General features: G+C 48.9%; 2 protein-coding genes across 5 annotated transcripts in view; one reads left to right on the top strand and one right to left on the bottom strand.

Moving 5' to 3' along the window:
- The window catches only part of TFAP2B (transcription factor AP-2 beta), a 138,334-nt gene that overhangs the window by 90,156 nt on the left and 33,692 nt on the right, over nucleotides 1–14,486 (top strand). The window lies entirely within an intron of this gene.
- LOC141098540 (uncharacterized) lies at nucleotides 6,391–11,637 on the bottom strand. The gene is made up of 2 exons (XM_073586414.1): nucleotides 9,378–11,637; nucleotides 6,391–7,089 (listed from the first exon to the last, which is right to left on the bottom strand). The coding sequence occupies exons 1-2, from the start codon at nucleotides 11,121–11,123 to the stop codon at nucleotides 7,015–7,017; spliced, it is 1,821 nt and encodes a 606-aa protein (XP_073442515.1). The 5' UTR covers nucleotides 11,124–11,637; the 3' UTR covers nucleotides 6,391–7,014.

Here is a 14,486-nt window from a genome sequence, read left to right as displayed (position 1 = left end):
TGAGGTGCACCTTTCCGCTCACTGACTGCTTGAGTGCATGGACAATGCGGTCTTTCACATGATGGTGGAGGGCTGGGATGGCTTTGCGAGAGAAGAAGTGTCGACTGGGTAGGTCATAGCGTGGTACTGCATAGGCCATGAGTTCGCGGAAAGCTGTGCTTTCCACCAACCGAAAGGGCATCATCTCAAACGAGATTAGTTTGGCAATGTGGGCGTTCAAACCCAGTGTACGCGGATGAGAGACTGAGTACTTTCTTGACCTACTCATAGTGTCTGGGAGGGTGAGCTGGACTTGAGAGCTGCATATGGTGGAAGTAGCGGTGGACAGGGTGGACTGAGAGAGGGTTGATGATGGTGATGGAGTTGGTGTTCTTTCTGATGGCCTAGAATCAGTATTTCGTTGATATAACAGTGGGATTCCCTGACTGCTGTGGTCTTGCAATGACACCTCAACATTTGCTGCTGTGCTAACCGGTGGGCTTACAGTGGGGGAAACAATGTAGCGTTGCTGACTACCTTCGTTGTGATCAGTTGCACATGTGGCACTTGAGGTTTGGTGTTGTGTCCACGCTTGCAAGTGCATGCTGGTTAAATGTCTAAGCATGCAACTGGTATTCAAATTTTTCAGATTTTTCCCTCGGCTAAAGGTCTTTGCGCACTTCTTACAGATAACCTTGGCCTGATCATGAGGATTTTGTTCAAAAAAGTGCCACACTGCACTCTTCCTACTTTGGCAGACATTTTGCGGCCTAGCACGCTGTGATCTTTTGACCCTCTGGACAAGCTGTCCAGCAACTCTTTTGATGTTTGGAACCTGTCTTTGGAGTGCTCCGGGCCTGCCAGATAACAGCTGTTGCGATGTCGATGTCTGCTGTGGATGCTCCTCATCTGAGCTATTGGAAGCAGCACCCTCTTCCCCCAATGGATGCCAATCTGGGTCAACAACTGGGTCATCCATCACCTCCTCTTCTATGTCATGTGCACCTTCCTCTGTGTCACCGTGTATGGTGGTATAGTGTGCGGGAAGGGGCACCTGAGTCTCATCAGGGTCAGAATCTGGCTCTGTACACTGCGAGGACAATGTAGTGCTCTGAGTGAATGTACCAGCAGAATCATCCATCAGCGGCTGTGCATCAGTGCACTCCATGTCAGATTCATCTTGGCCTGGGTAATTCACCATTTGACTTGATAATCCAGGCATGGTATGTGAAAACAGCTCCATGGAGTAATCAGTAGTATGGCCTGCGTCATCCTTCAATCTTGGTTGGGGTGAAGGACACAAGGAAAGGTGTGGTTCATGAACATGAGCCTCCAATGACGACTCAGTGCTTTTACTTTTTACAACTGAAGAAGAGGAGGCGATAGAGCTGGAGGCTGAGTCAGCAATGTAAGACAAAACTTTTTCCTGATGCTCTGGCTTTAAAAGCGGTTTGCCAACTCCTAAAAATCTAAGCGTTTGAGGCCTTATGTAGCCAGACGATGACGCAGGGTCAGCACCTCCTGCATTCGGTCCTATTTTGCTCTTGCCACTACCATCAGATCCACCACCAACACCATCATTACCAGCTGCCAACCCCCGCCCAATTCCACGGCCTCTTCCACCAGCCTTCCTCATTTTTGGTAGAAATGTAGACAAAATCCAACAAACTATATAGTAATGTAAAACAAGGTACAAGGTGTCTATAGGACAGGGGAGATTTTGAATATCTGCACACACTTGTGGACAGTGGACACTTTTGGATTGTGTGAGGCCCACTGATATCTGAGCGCTATGTGACAGGCTCGATGGCACTGCTGTGACAAAAGTGACTAGAGGATAAGGGAGATTTTGAATATCTGCACACACTTTTGGACACTGGACACTTTTGGATTGTGTGAGGCCCACTGATATCTGAGCGCTATGTGACAGGCTCAATGGCACTGCTGTGACAAAAGTGACTAGAGGATAAGGGAGATTTTGAATATCTGCACACACTTTTGGACACTGGACACTTTTGGATTGTGTGAGGCCCACTGATATCTGAGCGCTATGTGACAGGCTCGATGGCACTGCTGTGACAAAAGTGACTAGAGGATAAGGGAGATTTTGAATATCTGCACACACTTTTGGACACTGGACACTTTTGGATTGTGTGAGGCCCACTGATATCTGAGCGCTATGTGACAGGCTCGATGGCACAGCTGTGACAAAAGTGACTAGAGGATAAGGGAGATTTTGAATTTCTGCACACACTTGTAGACAGTGGACACTTTTGGATTGTGTGAGGCCCACTGATATCTGAGCGCTATGTGACAGGCTCGATGGCACTGCTGTGACAAACGTGACTAGAGGATAAGGGAGATTTTGAATATCTGCACACACTTTTGGACACTGGACACTTTTGGATTGTGTGAGGCCCACTGATATCTGAGCGCTATGTGACAGGCTCGATGGCACTGCTGTGACAAAAGTGACTAGAGGATAAGGGAGATTTTGAATATCTGCACACACTTTTGGACACTGGACACTTTTGGATTGTGTGAGGCCCACTGATATCTGAGCGCTATGTGACAGGCTCGATGGCACTGCTGTGACAAAAGTGACTAGAGGATAAGGGAGATTTTGAATATCTGCACACACTTTTGGACACTGGACACTTTTGGATTGTGTGAGGCCCACTGATATCTGAGCGCTATGTGACAGGCTCGATGGCACAGCTGTGACAAAAGTGACTAGAGGATAAGGGAGATTTTGAATTTCTGCACACACTTGTGGACAGTGGACACTTTTGGATTGTGTGAGGCCCACTGATATCTGAGCGCTATGTGACAGGCTCGATGGCACTGCTGTGACAAAAGTGACTAGAGGATAAGGGAGATTTTGAATATCTGCACACACTTTTGGACACTGGACACTTTTGGATTGTGTGAGGCCCACTAATATCTGAGCGCTATGTGACAGGCTCGATGGCACTGCTGTGACAAAAGTGACTAGAGGATAAGGGAGATTTTGAATATCTGCACACACTTTTGGACACTGGACACTTTTGGATTGTGTGAGGCCCACTGATATCTGAGCGCTATGTGACAGGCTCGATGGCACTGCTGTGACAAAAGTGACTAGAGGATAAGGGAGATTTTGAATCTCTGCACACACTTTTGGACACTGGACACTTTTGGATTGTGTGAGGCCCACTGATATCTGAGCACTATGTGACAGGCTCGATGGCACTGCTGTGACAAAAGTGACTAGAGGATAAGGGAGATTTTGAATTTCTGCACACACTTGTGGACAGTGGACACTTTTGGATTGTGTGAGGCCCACTGATATCTGAGCGCTATGTGACAGGCTCGATGGCACAGCTGTGACAAAAGTGACTAGAGGATAAGGGAGATTTTGAATTTCTGCACACACTTGTGGACAGTGGACACTTTTGGATTGTGTGAGGCCCACTGATATCTGAGCGCTATGTGACAGGCTCGATGGCACTGCTGTGACAAAAGTGACTAGAGGATAAGGGAGATTTTGAATTTCTGCACACACTTGTGGACAGTGGACACTTTTGGATTGTGTGAGGCCCACTGATATCTGAGCGCTATGTGACAGGCTCGATGGCACAGCTGTGACAAAAGTGACTAGAGGATAAGGGAGATTTTGAATTTCTGCACACACTTGTGGACAGTGGACACTTTTGGATTGTGTGAGGCCCACTGATATCTGAGCGCTATGTGACAGGCTCGATGGCACTGCTGTGACAAAAGTGACTAGAGGATAAGGGAGATTTTGAATATCTGCACACACTTTTGGACACTGGACACTTTTGGATTGTGTGAGGCCCACTGATATCTGAGCGCTATGTGACAGGCTCGATGGCACAGCTGTGACAAAAGTGACTAGAGGATAAGGGAGATTTTGAATTTCTGCACACACTTGTGGACAGTGGACACTTTTGGATTGTGTGAGGCCCACTGATATCTGAGCGCTATGTGACAGGCTCGATGGCACTGCTGTGACAAAAGTGACTAGAGGATAAGGGAGATTTTGAATTTCTGCACACACTTGTGGACAGTGGACACTTTTGGATTGTGTGAGGCCCACTGATATCTGAGCGCTATGTGACAGGCTCGATGGCACAGCTGTGACAAAAGTGACTAGAGGATAAGGGAGATTTTGAATTTCTGCACACACTTGTGGACAGTGGACACTTTTGGATTGTGTGAGGCCCACTGATATCTGAGCGCTATGTGACAGGCTCGATGGCACTGCTGTGACAAAAGTGACTAGAGGATAAGGGAGATTTTGAATATCTGCACACACTTGTGGACAGTGGACACTTTTGGATTGTGTGAGGCCCACTGATATCTGAGCGCTATGTGACAGGCTCGATGGCACAGCTGTGACAAAAGTGACTAGAGGATAAGGGAGATTTTGAATTTCTGCACACACTTGTGGACAGTGGACACTTTTGGATTGTGTGAGGCCCACTGATATCTGAGCGCTATGTGACAGGCTCGATGGCACTGCTGTGACAAAAGTGACTAGAGGATAAGGGAGATTTTGAATATCTGCACACACTTTTGGACACTGGACACTTTTGGATTGTGTGAGGCCCACTGATATCTGAGCACTATGTGACAGGCTCGATGGCACAGCTGTGACAAAAGTGACTAGAGGATAAGGGAGATTTTGAATTTCTGCACACACTTGTGGACAGTGGACACTTTTGGATTGTGTGAGGCCCACTGATATCTGAGCGCTATGTGACAGGCTCGATGGCACTGCTGTGACAAAAGTGACTAAAGGATAAGGGAGATTTTGAATTTCTGCACACACTTGTGGACAGTGGACACTTTTGGATTGTGTGAGGCCCACTGATATCTGAGCGCTATGTGACAGGCTCGATGGCACAGCTGTGACAAAAGTGACTAAAGGATAAGGGAGATTTTGAATTTCTGCACACACTTGTGGACAGTGGACACTTTTGGATTGTGTGAGGCCCACTGATATCTGAGCGCTATGTGACAGGCTCGATGGCACAGCTGTGACAAAAGTGACTAGAGGATAAGGGAGATTTTGAATTTCTGCACACACTTGTGGACAGTGGACACTTTTGGATTGTGTGAGGCCCACTGATATCTGAGCGCTATGTGACAGGCTCGATGGCACTGCTGTGACAAAAGTGACTAGAGGATAAGGGAGATTTTGAATTTCTGCACACACTTGTGGACAGTGGACACTTTTGGATTGTGTGAGGCCCACTGATATCTGAGCGCTATGTGACAGGCTCGATGGCACAGCTGTGACAAAAGTGACTAGAGGATAAGGGAGATTTTGAATTTCTGCACACACTTGTGGACAGTGGACACTTTTGGATTGTGTGAGGCCCACTGATATCTGAGCGCTATGTGACAGGCTCGATGGCACAGCTGTGACAAAAGTGACTAGAGGATAAGGGAGATTTTGAATTTCTGCACACACTTGTGGACAGTGGACACTTTTGGATTGTGTGAGGCCCACTGATATCTGAGCGCTATGTGAGAGGCTCGATGGCACAGCTGTGACAAAAGTGACTAGAGGATAAGGGAGATTTTGAATTTCTGCACACACTTGTGGACAGTGGACACTTTTGGATTGTGTGAGGCCCACTGATATCTGAGCGCTATGTGACAGGCTCGATGGCACAGCTGTGACCAAAGTGACTAGAGGATAAGGGAGATTTTGAATCTCTGCACACACTTTTGGACACTGGACACTTTTGGATTGTGTGAGGCCCAATGAATATCTGAGCGCTATGTGACAGGCTCGATGGCACAGCTGTGACAAAAGTGACTAGAGGATAAGGGAGATTGGATTGCTTTTAAAAAAGCAGTTTGTGGATGTGACGGGAGTATTCTCCAGAGCAAGGAGGGACAACAGGCCTGGGAATAATCCAACAGATTTATTGACCAAAAAACAGGAACAACACGAAGGTAATTTGCAGAGTCCCAAAATAAGTCCACAGGAAACTGATTCGGGGCACCTCCCGACAATCCTTGTGCCAGATCACAAAACCATAGTCCTTTAAGAGTCCCAGAAATCCACCACGATCACACAGAGGCCGAAGCTTCCTCAGACAGCCTCGTCCTTCTCTTTTAGCATCCAACTCACATCTGATCTTAAAGCAAGAATGTATTGTCAGGGCTCCTGGGATCAGTCCATTTGAAGGGGGGTAGGGGTCACACCTACTATTCAATGGTTTGGTCCATCAGAAGATTCTAGAAATGTAAGGGCTCCACTTAGTCTACAGGATGTGTATTGTAGGTTATCTTCTGCTTAGGAAAACAATAGCCAAAGTTCCACTAGCTGTTGACACAAGCCTAAATTAGATTATGGTCCAGGTACATCACAAGACATTGCAAGTATTGGGGAAGGAGACATGGTTAATTTACAGCAAATGAACCAGAGGAAAGTTAAATGACATATTATACAAAATACAGGACAGGGCAAGACTGCAAATCATGACAATCCCTTCCCCTCCCAATTTGTGTACGTACTAGGGACCTCTACAGGTCACTGGTTAAGTACACACAGGCATGGCTGACAGGACTCAGGGCTCCTCTTGCCTGGACAGTCCATCTGCATTTTGGTGTTGGCTGCCTCTTCTATACTGTATGGTAAAGTTATAGGGCTGCAGTGCCAGGCTCCATCGTAGTAAGCGTCCATTGTCCCCAGAGACTCTGTTCAGCCAGGTGAGGGGATTGTGATCAGTAATGACAGTGAATTCTCGTCCATACAGATACGGCCTTAGTTTCCTAAGGGCCCACACTACAGCCAGAAATTCTTTTTCAACAGTTGCATAGGCCACTTCTCGGTCCAGCAGTTTCCGGCTGAGGTAGGCAATGGGGTGCTCCTCCCCAGCTGCATTCACCTGGCTGAGGACAGCTCCCAGTCCATAAGCAGAGGCGTCCGTCTGCACAATGAATCTCCTCTTGTAGTCTGGAGCAGCCAGAACAGGGTCACAGACCAGAGCGTCCTTCAGCTGGTTAAAAGCCTCATCACAGGCTGGAGTCCAGATCACCAGCCGGGGCATCGTTTTCTTGGTCAGGTCGGTAAGAGGCTTGGCCACAGTGCTGAAATGAGAAACAAATTTTCGGTAATAACTGGCAGTGCCCAAAAAAGCCATAACTTGTTTCTTAGTTTGGGGTACAGGCCAGTCTCTAATAGCCTGGATTTTGGCAGGTTCGGGACGGAGCTTCCCTCCTCCTACTCTATGCCCTAGGTACTGGACTTCACCCATCCCCAATTGGCATTTATCTGGTCGAATGGTTAGGCCTGCTGCAAGAAGCAGGTCAAGAATAACGGCTACTTGGTTCAGATGTTCCTCCCACGTCTGGCTGAAGATAGCGATATCATCCAAGTAGGCACAAGCAAAGTCACCACATCCCCGGAGGATCTGGTCCACCATTCTCTGGAAGGTGGCCGGGGCATTCTTCATTCCAAAGGGCATATTTAGGAATTCATACAGACCAAAGGGGGTTATAAAAGCGGACCGTTCTCTCCCCTCCTCCGTCAGAGGGATTTGCCAGTATCCCTTACTGAGATCAAAGATAGTGACATATCGGGATCCAGCCAGTCGGTCTAGAAGTTCGTCAATACGAGGCATTGGGTAAGGATCACTGACGGTATGGTCGTTTAGTCGTCGATAGTCCACACAAAATCGAGTACTCCCATCCTTCTTGGGTACTAACACCACAGGAGAGGCCCAAGGGCTATGGGAGGCCTGGATTACCCCAAGCTGTAGCATCTCCTCCAGTTCGTGCTGCATGGTGTTTCGAACTGATTCAGGTACCCGGTAAGGAGCCTGTTGTATGGGACGGATGCCCTGAGTGTCCACATGATGTTGGGTGACGGTGGTTCGACCTGGTTGGGATGAGAAAGCAGCACGTCTCTGTTGAAGCACTCCCAGCATCTGGTTTTTCTGTAAGGAATCCAGGTGATCTCCCAGAGGAACCTGTTCCACAGTGGATGGGGCTCTCGCTGCTTCCACAAGATCAGGTAGGGAGTCCTCATCCTCTTGACCGTCCTCTGAAGCTAGCCGACAGCTTGCTATCATTGGAAGGGTCCGGTCATGGTACTCCTTAATCATATTCACATGGACAGTCTTTTGTCTTAGCCCCTGATCATCTAAAGCAAGAAGGTAATTGGTGTCATTCAGTTTTCTGAGAACCCGGAAGGGACCCTCCCATGTTGTCTGCAGTTTATTCTGCCGATGGGGAACAATCATTAAGACCTGTTGTCCTTCTACAAACTCCCGGTAGCGTGCTTTACGGTCATACCATGTCTTCTGTCTGGTTTGAGCCATCCGCACATGACTCTGGGCAAAACTAGCAAGTTGGGCCAGGGTTTCTCGCAGCTTTAGGACATAAGGGACAACAGGGGCCCCTGTGTCTTCAACTTGCCCCTCCCAGTATTCCTTGAGCAGGGTTAAGGGTCCTCGGACCTTTCTTCCAAAGAGTAGTTCAAAGGGGGAGAACCCAGTGGACTCCTGGGGAACTTCCCGATAGGCAAACAAGAGATGGGGTAGGTACTTCTCCCAGTTTGAATCTCTGTCAGTGAAGGCCCTCAGCATATTCTTCAGAGTGCCATTAAATCGTTCACAAAGTCCATTTGTTTGGGGATGATACGGGGTCGTGCGGATCGCTCGTACTCCACAGGTGCGCCACAGACACTGGACCAGCTCTGACATGAACTGGGAGCCTTGGTCCGACAAGATCTCACTGGGAAATCCTACTCTGGTGAAAATGGTAACCAGGGCCTCGGCCACCTTGGCTGCAGAAATACTTGACAAGGCCACCGCTTCTGGATATCGGGTGGCATAGTCCACAACAGTGAGAATGTACTGCTTTCCAGATTTACTTGGTTTAGCCAGAGGTCCAATGATATCAACAGCTACTCTTTGAAAGGGTTCTTCTATTATAGGGAGCGGTTGCAGGGGTGCCTTTGGGTGATCTCCGGGTCGCCCTCTACGCTGACATATGTCGCAAGTTCGGCAGAAATGCGCCACTGCTTGGGAAATCCCAGGCCAATAGAAAGATTGAGTCAATCGCCTCTCGGTGCGGGTTTTGCCTTGATGGCCAGCAGTAGGAATATCATGAGCAAGGTGTAATAGGGGAATTCTGTATTTCTGAGGAACAATCAGCTGTTTGCTATAAGTCCAGGGCTTATCTAGGGAGTCGGCATTGGTAACCCGATACAGAAGTCCATTTTCTCTGATAATTCTTTCTCCATTCTCCCCTAGCTGCCCTATTTCAGCTCGAGCTCTAAAACTAGCTAGGGTGGGGTCAGTCTCCACTTCTTGTCTAAACTGAACTTTATCCCAGGTAACATTCATATTATCCCCACAAGAAGAATCACTCACCGGCTGTGACGGCAGTTCTGGTGGCCTCATTTCCATGGATGGGTTGTACACGTCCACATTTGCTGCTCTCTTGGCTTGACTTCGGGTTACCGCACCGACAAAGTGGCAATGAAGATTCCCCACATCATTTCCTAGAAGAACGTCTGCAGGGAGGCCGCTCATCACACCGACCATGCATTGTTTGGCCCCAAAGCCATAATCCAGGGTCACACTCGCTCTTGGAATATATCTCTGGGTACCTCCAGCCAATTCAATGGCAATTCCTGGTCCCTTTTGAATTGCTTCTGGTTGAATTACTCGGGGATCGGCTATGGTGAGAAAAGCCCCAGTGTCACGGAAGCCAACAACTTTTTGACCATCCAGCACGACCTCCTGTAGATGTTTGTGCTGAAGATCAGAAGAACAGGTGGCTGGGGCTCGCACCCCATAGACTCCTGGTAGGGAAGCCAGGATATCAGAGTCACTTGGCAAGTCCTCAGGCACTGAATCCATCTCTTCTCCAGGTGAGGGGGTCTGTAGATAATGAACAGGCAAAGGCGGTCTGTAGGTGTTCTGCCTCCGTACACCTGGACATTGGAATTGCATATGCCCGGGCTGCCCACATCCATAGCATCTGCGCTCTGGGATTCTTCCTCCACGTCGTAGTCCCAAAGGTGGAGCAGGAGTAATGCGAGGCACAGTCACACGAAGGTCACCATGAGTTGATGGTCTAGTGGGATGGTGAATATTGGAGGCAGAAGGACCAGGGGCCGCCAGCGTTGGGGGGCTGGTAGTGTTTTTCTCCCTGAGTAGTAATTTTTTCCACTGAGGCTTGATGGTGAGAGCCTCATCAGCTAGAGCTGCAGCTTCCTCCACTGTTGCTGGTCTCCTTTCACGCACCCATTCCCGGATCTCAGCGGGGCACTTAAAATAAAACTGCTCTTTTAGGATGACCTGCAGGAACGTTTCCCAGGTTATTGCCTCCTCTGCCTCCAGCCAGCGATGACATATATGTTTGAGTTTGTGAGCATACATCTTGAAGGACACTTCCTCATCACAGGCTAAAGTACGGAACTGAGTCCTGTAAGTGTCTGGGGTCACAGCATAATGTTCTAGAATAGTCTGTTTAATCTCCGTATACTCACAGTTCAACCGAGGGTCCATAGCTCTATAGGCTGCGGCAGCTCCACCCTCTAAGAGCCCCACAAGATGTCGGACGCGCTCCCTTTCCGGGACTTCCATTAATCGACACTGATGCTCAAAGTCCAGGAAGAAGCCCTCAATGTCACCGGAAGCCTCATTAAACGGCTTGAAGTCTTTGCGGGACACTCTGGGGAGTTCCCTCATGGGGGATGCTGTGGGTACAGTCTGTCTGGAGCTTCTCGCTGCCTCCAAAGTGATCTCCCTCTCCAGCATTGCCCTCTCCTCCATCCTGCGCTGCCTCTCCTTGGCTGTGCGCATGACCTCCCTCTTATCTTCTATGGTAGCCTCTTCTCCCAGCAAGGCCATCTCCTCCTCGTACCACACAACCCACTGACTTTTTTGGGTATTTACCTCCGACTGCCGCCTTTCCTCTCTTTGCTGTGAGGATCCTTCCTCAGCATCATCTTGCAGGTGAACTGCTTCCAAAGCCTCAATCAGCTGCTCCTTGGAGAGTCCCTTGTAGCTGACTCCCAGTTCACGGGCCTTTGTTTGTAGGTTCACCGCAGTCCAGTTCTTGTACTCTGCGGTGCTGGTTCCAGATGTCGATGGGCCGTTGTCCTCCATTCCTTCTGCTCTGATCCCACCGCTGCCACCAGTTTGTGACGGGAGTATTCTCCAGAGCAAGGAGGGACAACAGGCCTGGGAATAATCCAACAGATTTATTGACCAAAAAACAGGAACAACACGAAGGTAATTTGCAGAGTCCCAAAATAAGTCCACAGGAAACTGATTCGGGGCACCTCACGACAATCCTTGTGCCAGATCACAAAACCATAGTCCTTTAAGAGTCCCAGAAATCCACCACGATCACACAGAGGCCGAAGCTTCCTCAGACAGCCTCGTCCTTCTCTTTTAGCATCCAACTCACATCTGATCTTAAAGCAAGAATGTATTGTCAGGGCTCCTGGGATCAGTCCATCTGAAGGGGGGTAGGGGTCACACCTACTATTCAATGGTTTGGTCCATCAGAAGATTCTAGAAATGTAAGGGCTCCACTTAGTCTACAGGATGTGTATTGTAGGTTATCTTCTGCTTAGGAAAACAATAGCCAAAGTTCCACTAGCTGTTGACACAAGCCTAAATTAGATTATGGTCCAGGTACATCACAAGACATTGCAAGTATTGGGGAAGGAGACATGGTTAATTTACAGCAAATGAACCAGAGGAAAGTTAAATGACATATTATACAAAATACAGGACAGGGCAAAACTGCAAATCATGACAGTGGAGCAGTGGGTAAACAGCAATGCCAGCCTGTCAGGAAGCCTTAGAAGGCAGCCCAACAACCAACACCACTGATACACCACTATATAGCCTCCCCTTGCACTGCACACACAGTGACTGGTGTGTTGTGCAGGCCAAATTGCTAGCAGCAGAAGCAGTTTTTTTTTCTTCTCAGCAGGACAAAAAAAAAAATTGGGATTGCTTTTAAAAAAGCAGTTTGCGGAGCAGTGGGTAAACAGCAATGCCAGCCTGTCAGGAAGCCTTAAAAGGCAGCCCAACAACCAACACCACTGATACACCACTATATAGCCTCCCCTTGCACTGCACACACAGTGACTGGTGTGTTGTGCAGGCCAAATCGCTAGCAGCAGAAGCAGTTTTTTTGTCTTCTTCCCTGCCTAACGCTCTCCCTACAGAATCAGCAGCAACCTCTCCCTATACTAAGATCGGCAGAAGTAAGATGGCGGTCGGCGTGCACGCCCTTTTATACCCCCTGTGACGCCCACCAAAGCAAGCCAATCACTTGCATGCCCTTCTGAAAGATGGTGGTGACCCGTGCCTATGTCATCACATTGCCCACAGTGTCCGTGGATCCTGATTGGCTGAAAAAGAGCGCAAAACAAACTTTTGAAACGCGACTTTGGCGCGTAAGTCGCCGACCTCGTGGCCGACCTCATCCTAGGGTCAGGTTTCGTTTCATGAAACCCGACTTTGCCAAAAGTCGGCGACTTTTGAATTTTTTCGACCCGTTTCGCTCAACTCTAGTTGTCGGCGATCTGCGCCGCTTTGTCCGCGTTCGTTGGTTCACGGTCCAGGATGAACAGTCGGACCTCAGCTGGACAAAGATGCAGGAACTGGTCTTTGATCATCAGGTCCCATAGCTGCTCAAAGGAATCAACGGACAGTCCATGGATCCACTGGTCAAAGTGGGTCCTGAGTCCTTGCACCACATCACTATAGCTATCGTGTGGGCCACGTTGGAGGTTCCGGAACTTCTTTCGATATACCTCAGGTGTCAGCCGGTATTTGGCGATCAGAGCCTGCTTGATGGCATCATAGTCGTCGTCGTCTTCTGACAGCAGAGAAGCAAACGCCTCCAGAGCTTTGCCTTTTAGCCCTGGGGTCAAGTACCTGGCCCATTGGACCTTATCCAGCCGGTACTGTCGGCAGGCTTTCTCAAAGGCTCGCAGAAACGTGTCCAAGTCCCCGTCCTTTTCCATCATGGGAAAATCCTCTGGCCGGGGTTTAGGAGTCTGGACGCTGCTGGGCTCACTGCTTCGGGCTGTGGGGGCATTCCACCCCCAGCTGGAGTATCTCCAGTTCATGGGCCCTCTGCATTTGGTGCTCGGCTTGGGCCTCCTGCCGATAATGCTGGATCAGACTCAGCCGCCCCTCACGGTCTTCGGCGGGGAGTTTGTCCAAGGCCACTTGCAGGTAGGGGTCCAATCTGTCCGGATTGTATGTGGAGCCAGCGCTCAGGAGTGGAGCCTCTGCTGCAGCCCCATTATTACTTGGGCCCGCTTCTGCGATCGCTGGGCTATGGTCGTTTTCCCGTTGCACCAGAGCCGCGATCAGTTGGGCTTTGTTTATGTTCGTGGTGTCGATCCGCCACACCCCGCAGAGGGCAATAAGAGATGCCTTGTTATGCTGCTTATACCATTCTGCTCCCATTGTAGCCATGGTTGCCAAATAAAAAATAGAAAAGAAAAATGGAGAGAAAGGGAGGGAATACTTGCAAGTACACAAAAATGTCTCAGGACTAGTAACCACTGAGTCTGTTCTGCAAAACCTATGACGCAGGATTCCTGCAGGAACCATGCAGGTCTTTAGTGAGAGGAATGATTGCTCAAACCAAATCACTAATGCTCTAGGATTATCCCACCGCTCTGCCACCAATATGTGAGGAACGGCAGGACCACTGCCACCAACTGGCGACGGACAGCGGACCCTGTGCCACCAATAGGTCACGATCCCACCACCAACTCAGGTTTGTCAGCGGACAGAGGGACGTGACGCACTGCCGGCACACGGCTATCACAGGCACAGTGGGGGCTTATCTTAGTTATCCCACCACTGGCACCATGTGGCAAAAACACAGCAAGCTAATCTTGCTCTGACAATTTATTGCAGGGGGGTATTTTGGTTGTCCCACCACTGCTAACAACCTTCCAAGAACTGTGGGGATTTATGTATATGTTATGTTATGTATATGTTATGTATATGTATATGTTATGTTATGTATATGTTCTTGCCCCTTTTCTCTTCACACTGTACACTGCGGATTTTAAGTGCAACTCATCTAGCTGCTACTTGCAGAAGTATTCTGATGACTCTGAAATAGTAGGCCTCATCACAGCAGGAGATGAAAGAGAGTACAGAGATACTAACCAAGCTTTTGTGGAGTGGTGTCAGAGGAACCACCTTAGGATTAATTCCGGGAAGACCAAGGAATTGGTGGTGGACTTTCGCAAGGGAAAAAATCCACCAGTAGTGGTGAACATTCAGGGAAATGACATTGAGATAGTCGACACCTATAAGTACCTTGGTGTGATCCTCAATAATAAGCTTGACTGGGCCCATCACTTGGATGCAGTGTACAGGAAGGGCCAAAGTAGGCTTTATCTGCTCAGAAGGCTGAGAGCCTTCGGAGTTAGGGGGGCACTCCTTGCATCCTTCAACTCTGTTGTGGCATCAGTCATCTTC

The sequence above is a fragment of the Dendrobates tinctorius genome, unplaced genomic scaffold (genome assembly GCF_039654945.1).
Source record: "Dendrobates tinctorius isolate UK_male_01 unplaced genomic scaffold, ASM3965494v1 ptg000093l, whole genome shotgun sequence".
NCBI lineage: Eukaryota > Metazoa > Chordata > Amphibia > Anura > Dendrobatidae > Dendrobates > Dendrobates tinctorius.
The sequence above is the reverse complement of the archived record's forward strand: the minus strand, read 5'-3'. Positions and strand labels throughout refer to the sequence as shown.